This window comes from Mastacembelus armatus, chromosome 15, assembly GCF_900324485.2.
Source record: "Mastacembelus armatus chromosome 15, fMasArm1.2, whole genome shotgun sequence".
Lineage (NCBI taxonomy): Eukaryota > Metazoa > Chordata > Actinopteri > Synbranchiformes > Mastacembelidae > Mastacembelus > Mastacembelus armatus.
Window position 1 is genome coordinate 6,392,194 of NC_046647.1, and position 18,525 is coordinate 6,410,718.

At 40.4% G+C, this 18,525-nt stretch overlaps 1 protein-coding gene across 1 annotated transcript in view; it reads left to right on the top strand.

The window, feature by feature from the left end:
- adgra1b (adhesion G protein-coupled receptor A1b) overlaps nucleotides 1-18,525 on the top strand; it is a 134,336-nt gene that overhangs the window by 27,074 nt on the left and 88,737 nt on the right. Inside the window, exons 7-8 of the mRNA XM_026310056.1 lie at nucleotides 8,270-8,483; nucleotides 16,261-16,425. Coding sequence (XP_026165841.1) covers nucleotides 8,270-8,483; nucleotides 16,261-16,425 — 379 coding nt within the window. The remainder of the gene's footprint in view (nucleotides 1-8,269; nucleotides 8,484-16,260; nucleotides 16,426-18,525) is intronic.

Here is an 18,525-nt window from a genome sequence, read left to right on the forward strand (position 1 = left end):
TCAACAGAGCTGTGACTTTTTGTCAGCCTGGCTACAGTGCTGAAAAGAAACCTGGGATTGTTCTTATTTTCCTCTATTAGTGATGAATAGTAATGCAGTTCTGGCTTTATGGAGAGCTTTTTTATATGTTAGTAGACTGTTTTTCCAGGCTAGAAAAATTTCCTCAAAGTTTGTGGAACGCCACTTCCTTTCCAGCCTTCGCGATGCCTGCTTTAAGGTACGAACATGTAAATTATACCATGGGGCTAGTCTTCTCTGAATCACTAACTTCTTTTTCAGAGGGGCCACAGAATCAAGCGTTTCACGCAGTGAGGTTACAGCGCTGTCAACAACATGATCAATTTGGTAGGGAGTAGGATTAAGGCAGCTGCCCTCCACTATGTTTATACTTGGCATAGATGTAAATAAAGATGGAATCATTTTCTTAAATTTATTAACAGCGTTGTCGGATAAACATCTGCTGTAGTGGAATTTTCTTCCAGACGCTGCATGATCCATCATTTTAAATTCAAAAGTTATTAAAGAATGATCTGACAAAACAGGATTTGGGGGAAAAACTATTAGATGTTCAATTTCGACACCATAGGTCAGAACAAGATCAAGGGTGTGATTGAAACAGTGGGTGGGTTTATTAACATTTTGAATGAAACCAATTGAATCTAATATAGAATTAAATGCAATGCTGAGGCTGTTATTTTCAACATCTACATGAATGTTAAAATCTCCCACTATAATAACTTTATCTGATCTAAGCACTAAATCAGACAGGAAGTCAGGGAATTCAGTTAAAAACTCTGAGTAAGGAACAGGTGGACGGTACAAAATGACAAGTAAAACTGGTTTTTGTGTTTTCCAGTTTGGATGTGAGAGACTAAGAGTGAGGCTCTCAAATGAGTTATAACTGTTCTGAGGATGAAAGTTTAATAAGTTTGAGTGGAAGATTGCAGCTACTCCTCCACCTCGACCTGTGCTTCGAGGAACATGATAATTTTTATGACTGAGGGGGGTTGATTCATTCAGACTGACATATTCATCCTGCTGTAACCAGGTTTCAGTAAGATAAAGTAGGTCAATTTGGTGATCAGTTATCAAATCATTTACTAACAGAGATTCAGATGAAAGAGACCTAATATTTAATAATCCACATTTGACAGTTCTGTTTTTCTGTTCAATAAGAGGAGTGGTCTTAATTTTTATTAAGTTTTTATGAATAACTCCTCTTCTGTTAACTTCTGATTTATTTGATTTATATGTTCGAGGGGCAGACACAATCTCAATGTGGTTTGAGGGGAGTGACGGCTCTAAGGAAACTACAGAGAGGCGTTTTAGACTGAGTCTCTGCATCCCGGTCCCCACCCTGGATTGTCAGGCTTTAGGTCGGCTAATAAACTCGGCCAAATTTCTAGAGATGAGAGCTGCACCATTCAAAGTGGGATGGATGCCGTCTCTCGCTACCAGACCAGGTTTTCCCCAGAAAGTGGCTCAATTGTCTATGAAGCCCACATCGTTTGCTGGACACCACCTAGACAGCCAGCGACGGAACGACGACATGCGGCTAAACATGTCATCGCTGGTCAGATTGGGGAGGGGTCCAGAGAAAACTACAGAGTCCGACATTAATTTAGCAAAGTTACACACCGACTCAACATTAATTTTAGTGACCTCCGATTGGCGTAATCGGGTGTCATTGCTGCCGACGTGAATAACAATTTTCCCATATTTCCGATTAGCCTTAGCCAGCAGCTTCAGATTTGACTCGATGTCGCCCGCTCTGGCCCCAGGAAACATTTGACTATGGTCGCTGGTGTCTCTATTTTCACGTTCCTGACTATGGAATCGCCAATTATCAGAGTCGGTTTCTCAGCGGGTGTGTCGCTGAGCGGGGAAAATCTATTAGAAACGTGAACAGGCAGGTGATGAGCCGTGGGCTTCTGCTCAGGAGTACGTTTCCGTCGGACCGTCACCCAGGCTAATTCTCCGGGCTGCTCCGGAGCTGCCCTTGGACCGCTAACAGACCCTGAGCTCGGTGGCTCCACACCAGCTAACGGGGCTAGGCTAGCTGGCTTTTGTTCGAAGGTGCGGAGCCGCGCTTCCAAATCAGTGATCCTCGCCTCCAAGGCTAACAGAACCTTACACTTAATACAGGTATCATTATCGCTAAAGGAGGCAGAGGAATAACTAAACATGTGGCACACCGAGCAAGAAAGAGAGAGGGAGAGGCCATGTTAGCTAAGCTAACTAGCTAGCTAAGCTAACCGGTAGGCTAACGAGCGCTAAGTCAGGAAATAGCAATAAATACCGGTCAAAATAGAAAGGCACTTGACTAGTACCGGAATGTAGCAGTTAATGAATTGTTTAGAGTTTAGTTAGTTTTTAGGTGTGTTAAACTATAGCTAGTCTGTTGCTAATCTGTAGACGATCTATACAACACACACAACACGACACGCTTGCAAGACAAAAGTGATTCGCTTTATCTATGACGCTAACATAGATGGGTGGTATTCATCGTTTCTTAAACTTCATGTAAATGTAAGAGTAAAGGGTGTTCAATCATTACCTTAAAAATGTTTCCTTTGGCAAATAAAACAATATATTGACAATGCTTTAAACATGTTTTATTTGTTTTTAAGTACAAATAGGAAATGAGATATTCTGCATAACATTCCCATGTTTCACAAAGGCTAACTTAAATTACAGGCATACTTAAATTGTCATATCAATATCTAAAATACACAGTGCAAACGTATGCTCCATGGCAGTAAATGTAATGTCATTTTTATCCCCAGTATTGCTCTAGTGTTTATGCTTAATTTTTTTCCTGAATTCATAGCATCAAATTGGATGTGTACACACAGTCCCCAAATAATGCTCTGCATAATTAACACGTTTGTTAATTAATTGATTCCACCTGGCATCCCAGGTGGAAATTAGTCCTTGAGTATGAGGCCAGACTGAAAACCAGCAGTTCTCAGAGTTAACACAGATAAAAAGTGACTGAAAAGTTTACTTTGTTTGAGGAGGCATATACTCACAATGTTGATTTTATCAGGCAATGCAGTGGCAGAAAACAACACATCAAAATGGCTTTTGGTTTTTTTTTTTATCAGTCACAAGAGGCTGCAGAGGTTTCTTGATGTTTGAAGATAAGCAGAATGCAACTGTCAATTTTGATGGGAAAAGAAATTACTGTAATGAATTACAACTCCTGTATGGCACTTTATTCTGAGTAAACTGTGTGATTTGAAGTGCAGCCCTTTGTGTGAGCAGCAAAGCTGTGTCATTCTTACCAAAGTGAAAAACATCATGTGACTTAAACAATTTCAGGATTTTCTTTTTAGAAAAAAACTCCGTAAGTGTCTTATAGATGTCATACAGATAATAGATTTTTTTTTCTTGAATATAAACATCAAATTCATAAACCCTTTAACCAGTAAACCCTAGGATATTGTCATTTATTAAATATACTTGTTTTTTTAGAAAATTTTAAAAGAAAAAAAAACAAATGCTCAGGCCCTAAGGCCAGATTGATTGGTTTTGTGAGCCTGGCATTCTGCTGATCTCTGACAAAAAAGGAAATCTATAAGATAAGGGATATCTTTCTGCAGTTAGCCTCCTGAGACTTCTCATTAGCAACAACCCGTTTCATTTCAGCAATACTGCATTTTCAAGTGGTTAGCACAATGAGAACATGATTAAGTAGATCTATTGTGATAATAGGTTTGCTCCAACTGTTATCTCTCCACCCGCTGTGACCTGTGTGACACATTTAATATAGGACAATGATTTAGGGCAAAATAACCAGATAGAAAGCCCAAGGCGAGAATGGTCTTATAGCACAGTCTGTGGAGGGGGCAGCAGAGGTCTTAAAAACCAGAGGAAGGAGCATGTGCTGTAGAGGTTACTAGTTTAAATCCACAGATAAGCAGAAATCTCAGTTTGTAAAATAAGTGAGGTTTGCTTCCCCTGCGTCTCAAATTTCTTTCAGTGGCCCAAAGCATATAACAGTTGAGCTGGTAGTCATTCCTCTGAAGTTACTCAGTGACCAGTTGTAGAAGACTGTAGTTAAACTGGGCAGTTTCCAATTTGAAAATGTCTGAATACAGCAAGAGTTTGGTGGAAAAGGTCAGGTATACTCAGCAAAACCTCCTGTATAATTATAGTCGCAGAAAATGGGGAGGTTCTTTATACAAGAAAATTACACAGCATGGTGTGTGTGTTTGCCCGTTCCTACGGCAGACCAGCAGAAATGCAAAATAAACAGAAGAAAGAAAAAAGCATTATTAAACACTTAGGATAGTTTGTTTCATGAGGCAGACACATTTATGAAAAGCTATTTTAATATTTATACCAAAACTGAGACTTTTATATGATTCTGAAGATTGTAAGATTAACAGCAGCTAGTGCGTCAAGAGTTTTTAAGCAGAGCAAAATGGCATCTTTACTGACTGGAAGCTGTGAGCCAGAGGTTTTGCTGTCTTTATTTCAGAAAGACTGGGCACAGACAAGCGATCTCCCCTCTCCTCCCCTGGCCCCCTGCTCCGAGCTGCAGTCCACAGAGGATTTGTATCTCATAAGTGATAGAATCATCCTCTTTTTCTTGCATCTGGTTCATGCAGAGGGTATTGCTCCAGAAAAGGGAAATCATCGATTAGTGTTAGGTTGTCTGTGTGTTTGTGCATGTGTGTGAAGTAAAGGGACATTATATGATAATGCACTGTATGCATAATGTGAGACAGCTTGCCAAAAACTCATTAAGAGAAATGTGTCCCAGTCCGCAGCATGTACATGGTCTCCCCACTGCAGCAGCTTGTGTTTGAAAACACTAACAGCACCATTCAGAGACATCAGCACCACAGACATATGGGAGTTATTCTGTGTAATCCTAATTGCATGTGTTTTTCATTTACACAGAACAATCGAAAGCGGTTGCAGGGTAATTCTGCGTCATCCATAGACAAAGAGCCTTGAGAGAAATCCAGTGGTAGAATGAGAAACGCTCCTTTCAGGTCCTAAAGCATCCATTATGGGATTACAATGATAACGTTCTTGTGATGCTTGGATCCATCCACCTCTTAACAGCTCAACTCCATCTTACAATACCTTATTTATTCAGTTGGCAACAAGAAATTTTCAATTGGATACAGTGTGGTGCAACCATATTATTTATTTATTTACTTATTTGATAGTATTTTCTTAAGGCTTCACTTTGCAAGGGAATGCCAAACAGGTGTGCACATGGGCCAGGATCTTGTTAAGGCTTGTTAAGGTGTGGAAGGTAAGTAGCTCAGCATCTGATACTAGCTTCTTGTTATAAAGAAAAGTGATGGGATGGAATAAAAAGACCCCTCTTGAACATCCACACACCATCGGAAATACTAATGTATCTCCACTGAGATTTTTCCCAATTATTAAATGAGAATACATCATAGAAGATGCATCTGTTTCTTTATCCAGTAGCTCCAGTGTGATGGGTAGCAGATGTCTCTACTATACATTCCAGTATCAAGCCCTTGCCCCTCCACTGATTCAGGGCCGGTACTGCCTGTAAATGAGGGGGAACGGAGGAGCACATGCAGCTTCCTGCCAGGGTCAGGTGTTTCATGTGCTGAGGTCAGGGCAGGCATCTGTTTGAATCATCTAACCATGGCCTTGTGGTTCTTTAATGCTGATGAGATGGTAGTCACAGCACAGACATGATGTAAGGAGCGGGCATAGCATGTCATGCACTGCAGCACAAGTGTCTTTTGGCTTGTCCTGTGCCTCTAATACTTTTATAAATAACACATCACTTATCAGTTTTTGAACTTGAGTCACACACATTTTTAAAATGAGGTCCCTTGAGAGAGGTCAAATACAGTCTGACAATCAGAATATCACCGTTTCATTTTCAAAACGGTCTGTTAGAAGTAATAAAATATAGTATCATGTTATCCCTGGAAAATACCAACTGTTGCATTTTCTTCATCTTAGAATGAACATCTACTTTCACGGAGATAGCCATGTTGTGCTGCCATGTTTCTACAGTAGCCCTGAACAGAAAACTCAAACACTGGCTCTAGACAGGCAATCACATTATTTTTAGTCAACAAAATCTAAAGATTTCTAAAGATGGTCTAACGCGAGATTAGTGTCAATGTCTCAGGGAATGTTTCAGAAGCTGCAATCACTCACATTTTTACTGAAGTACTGCTTACAGAGTTTAGCTTGACAGGAGAAGAAAATTGTCAGAGAACATTAATACAGTCATACATCTGGAGGAAAATTTATATGATAGACTGCTGACATTAATCCCTGCAACTTAATCGTCCTTTTGATAAGTTACTGAAACTAAATTTAATGTTACATCAACGGCTCTTAATGTTAAATAATATTTTCAGAAACATTGGCTTGCTGTTTGCATCTTTCGGATTTGCCTCAGCTTTTTTTTTGCATCTTCTTTTCTTATTCTTCATAAATTTAGTTCATAAACCTGTTTCTTCCAAGAGCAGGTATTATCAGATGACAAAGACCCCGTTAATCAACTTTTTAAAAAGAAATACTTTAGATAGTGGAAGAACCTGTTTAGCTTCATTGTCTACAGTTTGAAATTCCCCAGGAGCATCATGCAGGCTGTTGAATAAGACTTTGCATTAAGACCATAGTTACTTCTTGTCACATTTCACATCTTTCTGTATCCTCACAAAGGCTCTTACAAAGTCAAGGTGCTAATACTCTCATACTCTCTCTCTCTCTCTCTCTCTCTCTCAAACACACACACACACACACACACACACACACACACACAGATACAATCACCATGTTTCTGTTCCTGTCTAACACACACACAGACACTTACACACAAACCCAGTAATTGTATTTTGCACTGGCAGTGGCCAGCGGGTGAAGGCAAGCAGCCACATTCTGGTCCCTGGCTCAAAGCGTTGTTTCAACAGTATCAGCATCAGCCAAGTCAACAGTCAATGGCCACCATACTGCTCCTGATGTGTGTCGCCCGCAGGAGATAACAAAGTCTGAGCTGCTGTTGCTCTGAGCTATCATAGAGTCTTACCAGTCTTAACAGGGTCAGCTCAAGTAATTACACAGAGATGTCATCATGGAAGATCCAATATTACTGACAGATTTTTAATGTTACTCTCAAAAGCATGGCCTTTATGATTATGCACCTATGATTAAGAATTAGTGTGAAAATTGAGGTCAAAGCCTTGCATGTGCTAACAGCTGTGACTGCTCTGTGGGCTCTACAGTATATTAGCATAAACACTTGTGCTATCTACTGTGCTTCTCAAGGGAAATGTTGTGATCTATGGACATACAGTATAGCTACGTCACCCAACATGGATCTTTAAGTATTTTTTGTTTTTAGACTAATGCATGAGGCAGTAAAATACTTTATGACCCATGTATCGAACTGCCTGTCAGATGGCAACAACATCCACAACTGATTGGAATACAAGTGGAGGCAAAGCATTTGATTGTGCTTCTCTTTTGGAGCACGTCCAAGGAAATGTCTGGCCTATATGATCAAACATGCTCCAAGGGTGGGACAGCAAGCTGGCAAGGCACTGGTGTATTCGTGGAACCAATAAATAAATAAAAAATTATGAATTATATTAAAATAAAATCACATGGTCAATCTGTGCTTGTCAAATCAGGCAACAACTCCATAGATTCATCTTGTTTTTATTGATGCTGCATTGCCTGCATATTTCTGATATCTGCAGTATGATTAGATCAATCAGCTTCACTGAAAAGTGAACCCTCTCCTATATTCTGGCACTGGACTTCTAATCTCATCCTTATCTTATTCACTGGCAAAAAGGCTTGAGGACTTAGCCAGCTGCTAGGTAAGTAATCCTATCACTGTTGTTGCGGAAGACTTCCATTGTGAACATGTAAGGAGTCAAGGAGAGTCCAGGGGAGTGCTCAAGGCTGTTCTCCTTTATCTGTTGCTGTCTGTGTCACTGAGCAACAACATGTGGGATAGACAGTGGAGGAGTGTGACCTTGACAGAATGTGTGTGCATGTGTGTTTTTTTTTACAGTATTTTTGGGCTGTGTTTCTATCTGTTGGTGGACGGGGTTAAGAATGTACAATATGTGTTTGTGCTGATGTATGCAGGCCTGATTACATTTGATGCATGTACCCTAAAACTCCTAAAACTTCTGTTCTTCCTCTTTCTTTCTCTCTCAAAGATGGAAGAATGCCCACCCCACTCTGCCTCTACCTTCACAAGCTGACTTTTCTGTTTTATTCTCTCCTCATTTTTCAGATGGACCTTTGGAGATTCCCCTCTTTCAGCTCATCCCCTCCCAGAGACAACTGGTGTTTCGCGGAGACCGGCTCCCGCTGCAGTGCACCGCCTCCTACGTGGACCCGTCGGTGGAGCTGAGGTGGCGTCACAATAGCCACGTGGTGACCACACAGGAGCACCGGGGCGTCTATGTGGAGGAAACCCTGCTTCATGACTGCTGTCTGCTGACGAGGTACACACACAGGAGGGAGGTGGAGTGGATGGATGGGGGAATGGGAACTGAGAGCTGATTAGCCGTTGACTGGCCTGTTGCACTGGCACACACCAATGGATGTTTGTAAGGCAAGCTAAGCAGATGAAGTTTAATAAGCTGCAGCAATAAATCTCATCACAGCACAGCAAAACAAATACGTGTGCAATTATAAACAACACCAAAAAAACATTTTTTTCATTTATTCATTCAGCACATAAAGGTTGATAGGGGTTACAGACAGAGATGTAACATATATACATGCACAGATACACTCCCCTCTTTGCCTCCCACTCACCCATAGGAGCAGTGATTTACCTTTTGTTATTGGCGCCGTTGATAAGGATCTGAAAGGACAGGAAAGAATTGGCTTGGCAGTGTGCCGACACCTCAGAGCAATCTGCAGCCTGTCTCTGGAGGCTGGCTGCTCAGCCGCTCCCTCAGTGCTGGAGGAGCGCTAGCTGATCACATGCTAAGAAGAACAGATGCTGAATCATAATTGTGGTGATAAAGTAGACCTGCAATACAGGCTTTCCCACATCTTTTTGATAGACGACGCCGCTTCAAGCCTTCATCCCCTTCTTGTCTCTGTTTTCGTCGGTGGTCTGCTGCATGTATGGATATGTGTATGTGACTGTGTTCTAGTAAATGCATTTGGAGTAATGCTGTGGCAGCAGGGCTCAGATGCAGGAGCACATTGCTGTTGATTAGTTTAACGACTGCCTGTTCTGACTCAGCCTCTCTAACATAAATATTGATGGAGTGCTGACAGAAATATGTTTCCCTGTGTCAACAGGGCCACAATACCTCTTGTTGGTTTATTTGGCCTGAAGAATTCCAGCTACTTTTCTGCTCCATTTCTGGGAAGGTATTCCCCTGACTGCAAACGGCACAAATAGTCAATATTTTTTCTTTTCATTATGTACCAGCTCACTGTTTGACATTCTCGGTGATCCCTATGGTGAACACACTGCCTTGAATAATTGGATTACAGGGTAGCAAGAGCTCTTTTAGTGATGTCTCAGTGTCTTTGTGTCTCAGAAGTGATGTTTCTTGGCACAGTTTATTTTTGTTGAGGTATTAATCAATAGGGGTCAATGTAATACTTTCTCCCTCACTTCTCATTATCTACCATTAACAACAGTGGTGGAGACTGAAATGCTCTTTCGACTTTGTTCTACTCTATACTTGTACTGCATTCCAAAAAGAAATGTACTTTTTAAAGTTATTCTTAGATTAAACTTATACATTCAAAACAATAATACATTCATTGGGCAGCACAGTGTGTTGGTGGTTAGCCTTACTCCAGTTTCCTCCCACAGTCCAAAAACATGTATGTCAGGTTGATTGGTGACTCTAAATTGCCCATAGGAGTGAGTGTGAGTGTGTGAGGTTGTTGGTCTCTATGTGGCCCTGTGATGGACTGGTGACCTGTCCAGGGTGGACCCCTGCCTTTCACCCAAAGAGAGCTGCGATAGGCTCCAGCTGATACCAATGACTCTAAATAGGAATAAGCAGGTATAGATAATGGACGGATGGATGGATGGATGGATGGATGGATGGAATTCATCTGTTGATGCATAGACTCAAGTATCTAATAGTATGACAAGAAAATGTGTTTTGTTTTGTTTGACTTGACATTTTGTTGATAATACTGCACCTTCACCAATTTTTGCTTTAAATACTGACTGTGTGATGTGAAAGGGATCTAATTACTAGCGAATTATCAACTCATTCACTTCAGCTCTACTGAGCATGGCAGCATCTTTTAGCTAATTATTTGGGTTTTCAGACCTCCAATTTCACTCTTTTGATTCACTCTCACTGCTCATCATCAGCATTTTTCTGGTCCCAGCTGCTCTGATAAACACTCTACACTATCTAACCAACGTGACAGATGTGTAAATACGTCACAGCATTTGCCATGTCTTCTTTATAAGGTAATAAAATGCAAATGCTGTCTTTATAGTTTGTTGTGTTGCCCCGAAGTCACTGATAAATAAGCAACATGCAGCATTTTTATACTGTTTCATTGATACTAATGAAATGTGTGTAGAGTTTGTAGAATTAGAAAATATCTGACTTGGCACCCAGTGTTGTCGTATTAAAAAGACAATGTGGCAAACTCAGCAGGGGATGTTGGATGAGGAGGGAAATAAACACTTGCAATTGCTAACTATTGTGATCCCTATGAAGACAAGAATAAACACACAGAGACGCACGATTCTGCAAATGATAGCTACAGCCTGAATACAACTACTATGTGCTTGTATATGGCTGAAGTGGCAATAAACTGCACCTGACTTGACTTGACAACTTTCAGCCATGATTGGCAGTAGTCATAAAACCCACTAATATCATGTAAAAGTAATGAGATTTAGGTTTCAAGTCCCTGGTTCCATACGTAGGATTCCTTATTATTTTCTAATATTAGGTGTCAGTGTAGGGGAACTCATTCACTCACTTATGCAACTGACCCTCTGTTGGCTGTGTACTGCCTGGTGGAGCCTGTCACCTCCTGTTCCAGCCTACTTCTCCAGTCCTGTCAGTACAAACTGTACTGCACCCAATCTCTCACCCAACTCAAAAATGGGTCCTCCAGAATGTTGACTTTACTTTTCCAGCTTGGTCTCCCAACTCATTCTGATTAGGGTTCCCGCTTGCAATTACCCACTGCTCTCCTCTTGTATACACAAATAATGCAATTTCTGTGGTCATGTTGCTCTTGGCACATAAAATGTCTCCCTCCTGTAGAAACCCTGCTTGGATTAGACATCATTTCCATAGCTAACTGATGAGTGCATAACAGGGCTCAGTCCAACAAAAACAATCTGCCTCTACTTTTAATTTGCAGTGTTAAGAGGGGGAAATTAAGGGTCCCGTTACTTCACTGCTTCAGCACTCATTTAGTAACAAAAAACGGCTTTTGGCCTTTGACATGCTAGAGGCTGTGAATGCTCATTTAGCCACAGTGGACAATATATTAGTCATTATGGCCCATGTTGATGTCATTCACCTTGGATAAATGTCCTGTGAATCAGTCAGCCTCGCCCTGCCTTCCCCAGCAGAGGGGAAAGACTAAATACACAGGATTTAGCTCGTAGTTTGAAGCCCATGTCTGGATTGGTTGCACAGTGTTGCAGCAATGCGAATGCAGGTTCCAAAGCCTCGATGAAGTGACCTCTTTGAAGGTGAGCCCATAATGTTTTGGGGCTATTTTCTCAACTAAAGTTTGCTTATACTGCTTTAGGCTACATCAGGCAGATAGCCAGTATAGACATTCAAAGCATGTCATGATCTTCTGTTTACTAAAGCAGGCAAAAATGATATTAAATCACTTTGTCATTTTTGTACTCTTTTTTCTTTGTATTTTTGTATCATCCATCTTCCTCTCATTTTCACATTGTGCTGTGTCATTATAGCCTCTTATTTGCTGGCACAGGTGGGCCAGGACGGGAGCTGCAGCAAAAAAAAAAAACAAGGCCCCACGAGTCCTGATGGTTCTGCAATGTGGGCCAGACTCCTGCTGAGTAATGGTGTCAGGCCAAAATCCCAGTATTAGCTATGCTAGCGACAGCACAGGGACCAGGCTGATTCATGTTTCATTAATCAAACATTTTAGAGCCCTGTAGCTAGCTACGCCAGACACTTTGGATGTATCTTTCTTAATCCTCTCCATTTTTAATCAGGCTAATCTTTCACAACCTGGTTTGAAAATATTACTGAAGGCAAAGGAAAATCTCTCTGCCTCTTGCTTTGTGCCTCTGCTGGTGATCTCTCTAAAGCTCTTTTTGTTTTCCATATAGACCTTTCTGCTCACAAGAATAAACTTTCATTTCTGTAAATTCACCCCACATATCTTTTATATCTTATGCATCTTTATAATCACGTCCTCTGTTGCTCCATTTGGTGTTTCTTCTTATTTTCTGTCTTGGGTTCAGCAGCCTGTTTACAGGGTTTTGCTGCTGCGTCCACACATAAAGATTTACCTCGGAGTTTATCACTTTACTGCTTACTGGTTTCAGTCAATAAATTAAAGTAAAAGCTCTTAGTTATATTGGATGAAGTTAAACACAGATAGAGAAAAGTGAAAAATCTACATAGTGTACTGCATAGAATAATGGATGGAGTGGGTTAAGTCTAGTAGCTCACTTCTTATGTACTGTATACAGTGGGTATAGTTTGTTCACAGGAGTTGTGTCCCCAGTACATATGTCTGTGTGCACAGTTAGCATGTCCATGTGTGATTTCATGTATCTTTACATGCATATGTACAGCTTCTCTTTGGATGTGAACTTTGAAGGAAACACTTGAGAAGCATTTGTGATGCAAAGCTGTGATAAAACACAATTCACAGTTAAGACTGGATGAAAAGGTTTGGAACTTTTACTGGGTAGAAGAAACAGACTGAAACTGTAAACAAATTGTTAAAAACAGTATCAGCAGACAAGCATAAATATTCCTAATGAATGCTTGGGCAGCCTGGTTCACAATGACACTCTTATTGTGGATGTAGGTCAGTGCTTTGTTCATGGCTTATGTGTGCCCCTGTCTAACTGTATTTAGTGTACCAGACTGATTTCTTGATTTGTGTATTTGCTGAGCATGATGGTTTTCTGGAACTTGCCTCATAGATTCCTTTGCTGTTCGTCTTTTGTTTGGGTGCAGTGACCTCACTGAAAGCGTTTGTGATCAGGCTGCAGCAGAAGGCGCCTTCAGTCCTTCAGCAGCCTTCAGTTGCAGTTTTATGTAGCAGTAGAGGTGGGCAGCTGAGAGTGTATGTGAGCTGAGGTGGGGTGTAGGAGGGTTTTACCCTGTGTATTTCCCACTATTCAGACAGTTGGCCAATGTTCAACAATCATGTAACTGTCCCCTCTACAGTCTATTCAGTTACAGGGGACAGTGACAGTGCAGGGGCTCTGTCTTACTCACCGGTATGCATGAAATCTCACATACAAACCAGTGCCTCTACCTCCATCAAGCACATCACCATAACGACCCTTTCGTCATCATCATCATCATCATCATCGTTAACATTACTCATAAGTGTGTACTAAAAACCTTTTTTTAATTTCTGGAAATAAATAGCAGTCTCCAAGAAAGACAGAATAATTTGAGCAATTTATTATTATTAAAATAATGACACTTCATTCACCAAATTCAAATTGATTACTTTTTTTTTTTTTTGTGCTGCACAATGGCACCAATCATTTCAGTCATGGTGTTATAATGTGAACAATCACCTACCGGTAAATGAATACACTATTGATATCCTTTAATGGACCTGCATCAGCTGTTTGTGAATTTCAAAACAAAACAATATACAGTATAAGAATCCCGACATCTCAGACCTGGGTATCAGTATCTGGGAGTTAAGTTATTTATCATTTTCTACAAATGTGCTATTGAAATGATTTGTAAAGAAAAATGAAAGCTAAGTGTACATTGTCTACATTCACCAGATATATTGAGGTATTCATGAACAGATAAAGAACAGATCAAATGTATATTTAGAATAACAGAAAAAGAGTGAGAGGCTATTCCAGCCAGAAGCAATGCTCATGTCAGCTCTGGATTAAGCTCTTTTGCTCCTTGCTGGCTGTTTCAAGACTGAGAGCTCAATTTTACCTCTTTTGTCTCATTGACGAGTGAATGTTATAGCTAGGGGCTGATGAGGGAATCGTGAGAGGCAGGAAGCAAGTTTCTTTCTATAACGTTAGTAGCTTGATTGCCACTAACAGTCAGGCTAGTAAGACTCACTGCATTTGGTTGTCCTCCATTAAAGGGTAAATACATTTCTTCATCAGTAGTATGATATTGAGTTGGGTTTATGAAATTACTATGGGCGGATTGAACTGAACTTCTCAGTAGCTACATGACCGAGCAAAAGAACTCATTAAAAACACAAGAAGGTGACTGCGTTTTGATGACGTCAGTTTTCAGCCCATATATTCAGACTTTCAATACATATTCTTAAGTTTTGTTGAATATATTAAAATTTGTATTTAGACTTTCATTTAATATTTTTGGCTATTGTCATAACACAGGCTGGACACACAAGAAGGAGCACCTTAACTTGGTGTCAGTCTCCAGAATTTGATTTCCCCATGTGGATTCATGTAGCCTGATGATCTCACCATAACTGTCAAATCAATAAGCTACCAGTGAGTTTATGAGACTTCACCAAATGCTGGCTCTAAACATTGTTTTAAAGGTGATGGCCATCGTATATTCAATTATAGCTGGAAACAGGGAGTTGGAGGTGCTCAGAAAGTTGCATTCTTTAATCTCACCACTAAATCTTTCACATTTTGTACCTTTAGGCTAAATAGCTTTTGTTTTTTTTTTCTTTTTTGGTTGCTCCTTTGTTACTGCTACATAGAACATCAGTAGTAAAGTCGGGGTTTATATGTCAGTCAGAACCATTTTGTATAGGCATTCAACAGAAATGCAAAATCCATAGTAGAGGATGAGGCATAGAGGGGTCAAAGTCAGTAACTTTTCCTATGCTCTGGTCCTTCTCTCACTATATCTACTGATGTCACCACCTGTTAGCATAGATAATATTCCCACTGGGCCCTTTCTGTGAGGCATTTGGTGCTCCAGCTTCTTTCCACAATCTAAACACATGCAGGCCAGGTGAATTACAGACCTTGAGCTGAGGTGTGAATGTGTTTGGTTATTGCATTACTCCTGCAGTGGGCAAAGGGTGTTTCACTGACTTTTGCAAAATCCGTGCTGGGTCATGCTCAAGCCTAAAAAATTGTACTAGTACTAAGCATATTGAGTAAAGATGAGAGCGTGAGAGGTAAAGTAAAAGCATTCAATATGTCTGAATAAATATTTTCCTCATATCTTCTGAGAAACATTTTCTGGGATTACAGCTTATCCATAACAGAGCTGCTCAGCCACTTATCATCTTTACTTGTTTTCTTCACAAGAGATTTCAGCCGCTTGTCCAGCCTGTCACTTATACTTTTATTGTCACACAATTGTGGAGCATTGTTCCCTAAGTTGCATTTAAAAACTTTATTCAGTGCTGTGTTTGTATACTGACTCATATACAAACTGACTCATATTATGAACACACAGCTTATTTAATTGACAAAAAAGGTATTAGCTCCTTAAATACACAAAAAAAATTGTATATTTGACTACAAGGGATTGTATTTGGCATTTCTCAAGGAGGTAGTATTTCCATGGTAATAATACCCGTTGCTTAGCGATCTCCAGCGGCTTTTCTCCTTTTTTTTTTTTCCATAAGTAAAATCCTCAAGATTAGTCGCCTTGGCAAATGGCCTGCATTGGCTCTTTGTCACTGTTAACACCATTCTTTGTTTAATCACGCATTTTCCATTGAGATAGGAATCGCTGTGACAAAGTGAGTAAGATAAGCATGAGTAATGATCATCTTAAGGCAGAGCCAACATTTTAAGCCAATAGATTTTGTGAAGCAAACACATGCACACACATTTTAGCTCTTCTGCCCTGATGGGAAGCTTCCACTGACAACAATATCTAAGGTGCTGCCCTAGCCTTAAATCTCTCTGCTGTATGTCTGTATCCTTAGCCAAATAGAAAAATAGTCCAAACCACCCCAAAATCAGCTCCTAACACAAAACTAATTCTAAAACTACATTTAAGCCCAAGACCCACCCAGTCTGGGACTCTGTATTGGAGTGGAGCAAGTCCACTGACAACAACATCTAATACCTGCACACACTCTCACATGTTTTACACCTCCATTCTCCTCCTCCAGTGAGGTCATCCTCTCCAACATCGACGTGGGCATCGCAGGCATCTGGGAGTGCCTGGTGACCAGTTCCCGTGGAAACATGTCTCAGCAAATGGAGATAGTTGTTCTGGAGACATCGGCACCGTACTGCTCCGCTGACAGAGTCAGTAACAACAAAGGGGACTTCAGGTGAGTCACCTCTCAATGCTTATGTACAGCTGCTCAACAATGTGTGCTCAAATAGCCATGTAACAATAAAATGAAGATTGAGATCACGCTTAGTGCAAAGGTCATATAAATGAAACATATCCTTGAGTCTTAAGTGTATGTTTCATTTACCAACTACATCTTTGTAATTAGTGGTAATGGACACTAACCACTGGTTATCAAAGCTGATAACAGGCTGTCTCTTGCAAAATAAAGCTGTAATTTAACCTTACTATTATTTAATTCACCATAAGTTACAATTACAGAGTTTAATGTATAAAATGAATACTGACAGCACACCCTCTGTCATATCTCTCCTTATACAGTAAGTTAGTGGGCTTCTTGGTGCTGTTGACCTGTTTTTTAGTTCCACCTAACAAAAATCTGCCACACCTGGACTGCTTTGTACCACCCTCAGTAACCATCAAACCATAACCATAAATGAGTATGTACAGTAGAGCCTGGACAGTTCATATATTTAGCTAATGAAAACTCTTAACAAATATTATGGATTGGTGTAGTCCACGTTCATTGAAACACTATGAAAAAGAAGAGAGGTTCCATGAGAGTGGATCACTTGGGACTTCATTGTGCCTGTTTTTACCTTTCCTCAACTCTGTGTGACCACCTTGAAACCTCATAGCTGTAAACACACACACACACACACACACACACACACACACACACACACACACACACACTAACACCCTCCACCTCTCCTTCCCTGTGGGTGTGCTGTTGTCATGTACGCTCCTTTGTATCGTCTGTACTTTACAGCCCACTCCCACAGCAGCACAGAGGCTTTGTTTCTGCCAGAGCATTGGAGTAATGGGCTGGAAAATGAGCCTCTTTTTTGTAGGGGGTGAAATTAACACCATTTATTACTAAGTAGCTGCTGCTGCTGCTCCTGCTGCAGCAACATAGATGGAGAGATTGGAAAAAAGGAGAATGGGGTGTGGAGCAGAGGGATGGCAGGTCTCTACCCTCAGAAAAGATTACCAGCCTCCAGAGTGCCATGCTCCTCTGTTTTCATTTAGGCTAGATGAAATCAAAGTGTTGCCACATGAAGCATTACTTCAGCTGCATTTCTGCAGTAAGATTTTGCTGTTAGCAGAGAAGTGCACAACACATAAGACACATTTCTCCTCCTCTAGACAAAGTTTTAACATTTTCCAGGGATATGGAGACTAATGTAGTGGACTATGACTGTTTGGTTGACTTTTTACACCCCACTGAGCTTTATTTTATTGAAACACTAACAGGCATTAGCCAGAAAATGAAAATTTTCCATTTCCACATAAAGTCACTCTGGCACCTATCACAGGATGGTCAGCAGAGCAGCTCCAGTATTTGGCTCTTGATAACATTATTAAGTCTCATTTCTTGCTTCACAGGAGACTTCACTGAACTTTGCATGGCCATGTGAACAACACATGTAATTATTATTTTAGGCTGAATTTCCCCTTTCAGGAACAGGCTTCTCTGGTGCATGTTAAAGGAATATGCCTTTCATTTTGATTTAGTATTGTACTTTCATAAAACTGTCAGACAGATTAAAAAACAAATACACAAAAGACAGCATGTTGAGGTACCCTGAATTGTAGGCCTTACTATGGGTCTACACATGATACATTTCAGTTATCTTGTTTGTTTTCTCCAGTTTGTCAACATAGCTTTCTGTTATAAAATGTACTATTATCTCCAGGCAATATCCAACCTTACTGACATTATTCAACCTTTAAAAAAAGCTCCTCTACACCCAGAGAATACATTAGACTGTAATCACACGATGAATAAACTGGCAGCACGGAGGCTTGGTGGTTACCACCGTTGCCTCACAGCAAGAAGGTTACTGGTTCAGTCATTAAACAAAGAAAAGTTTGTGTTATTATGCATGATGTGGAAACACAGTAGAGCTAATAAATAAACTTGGTAAAGTTAATTAAGTGACAGTTCATCAATAACACAATACATCATTTCACAATCAAGTGGGACAATCTGGCAGTCCTATGCAAAAAATAATTAGTGCTAGATGCAAATCAAATATGTAAATTAATTAGTATGAAATTCCCATCTGGTGCT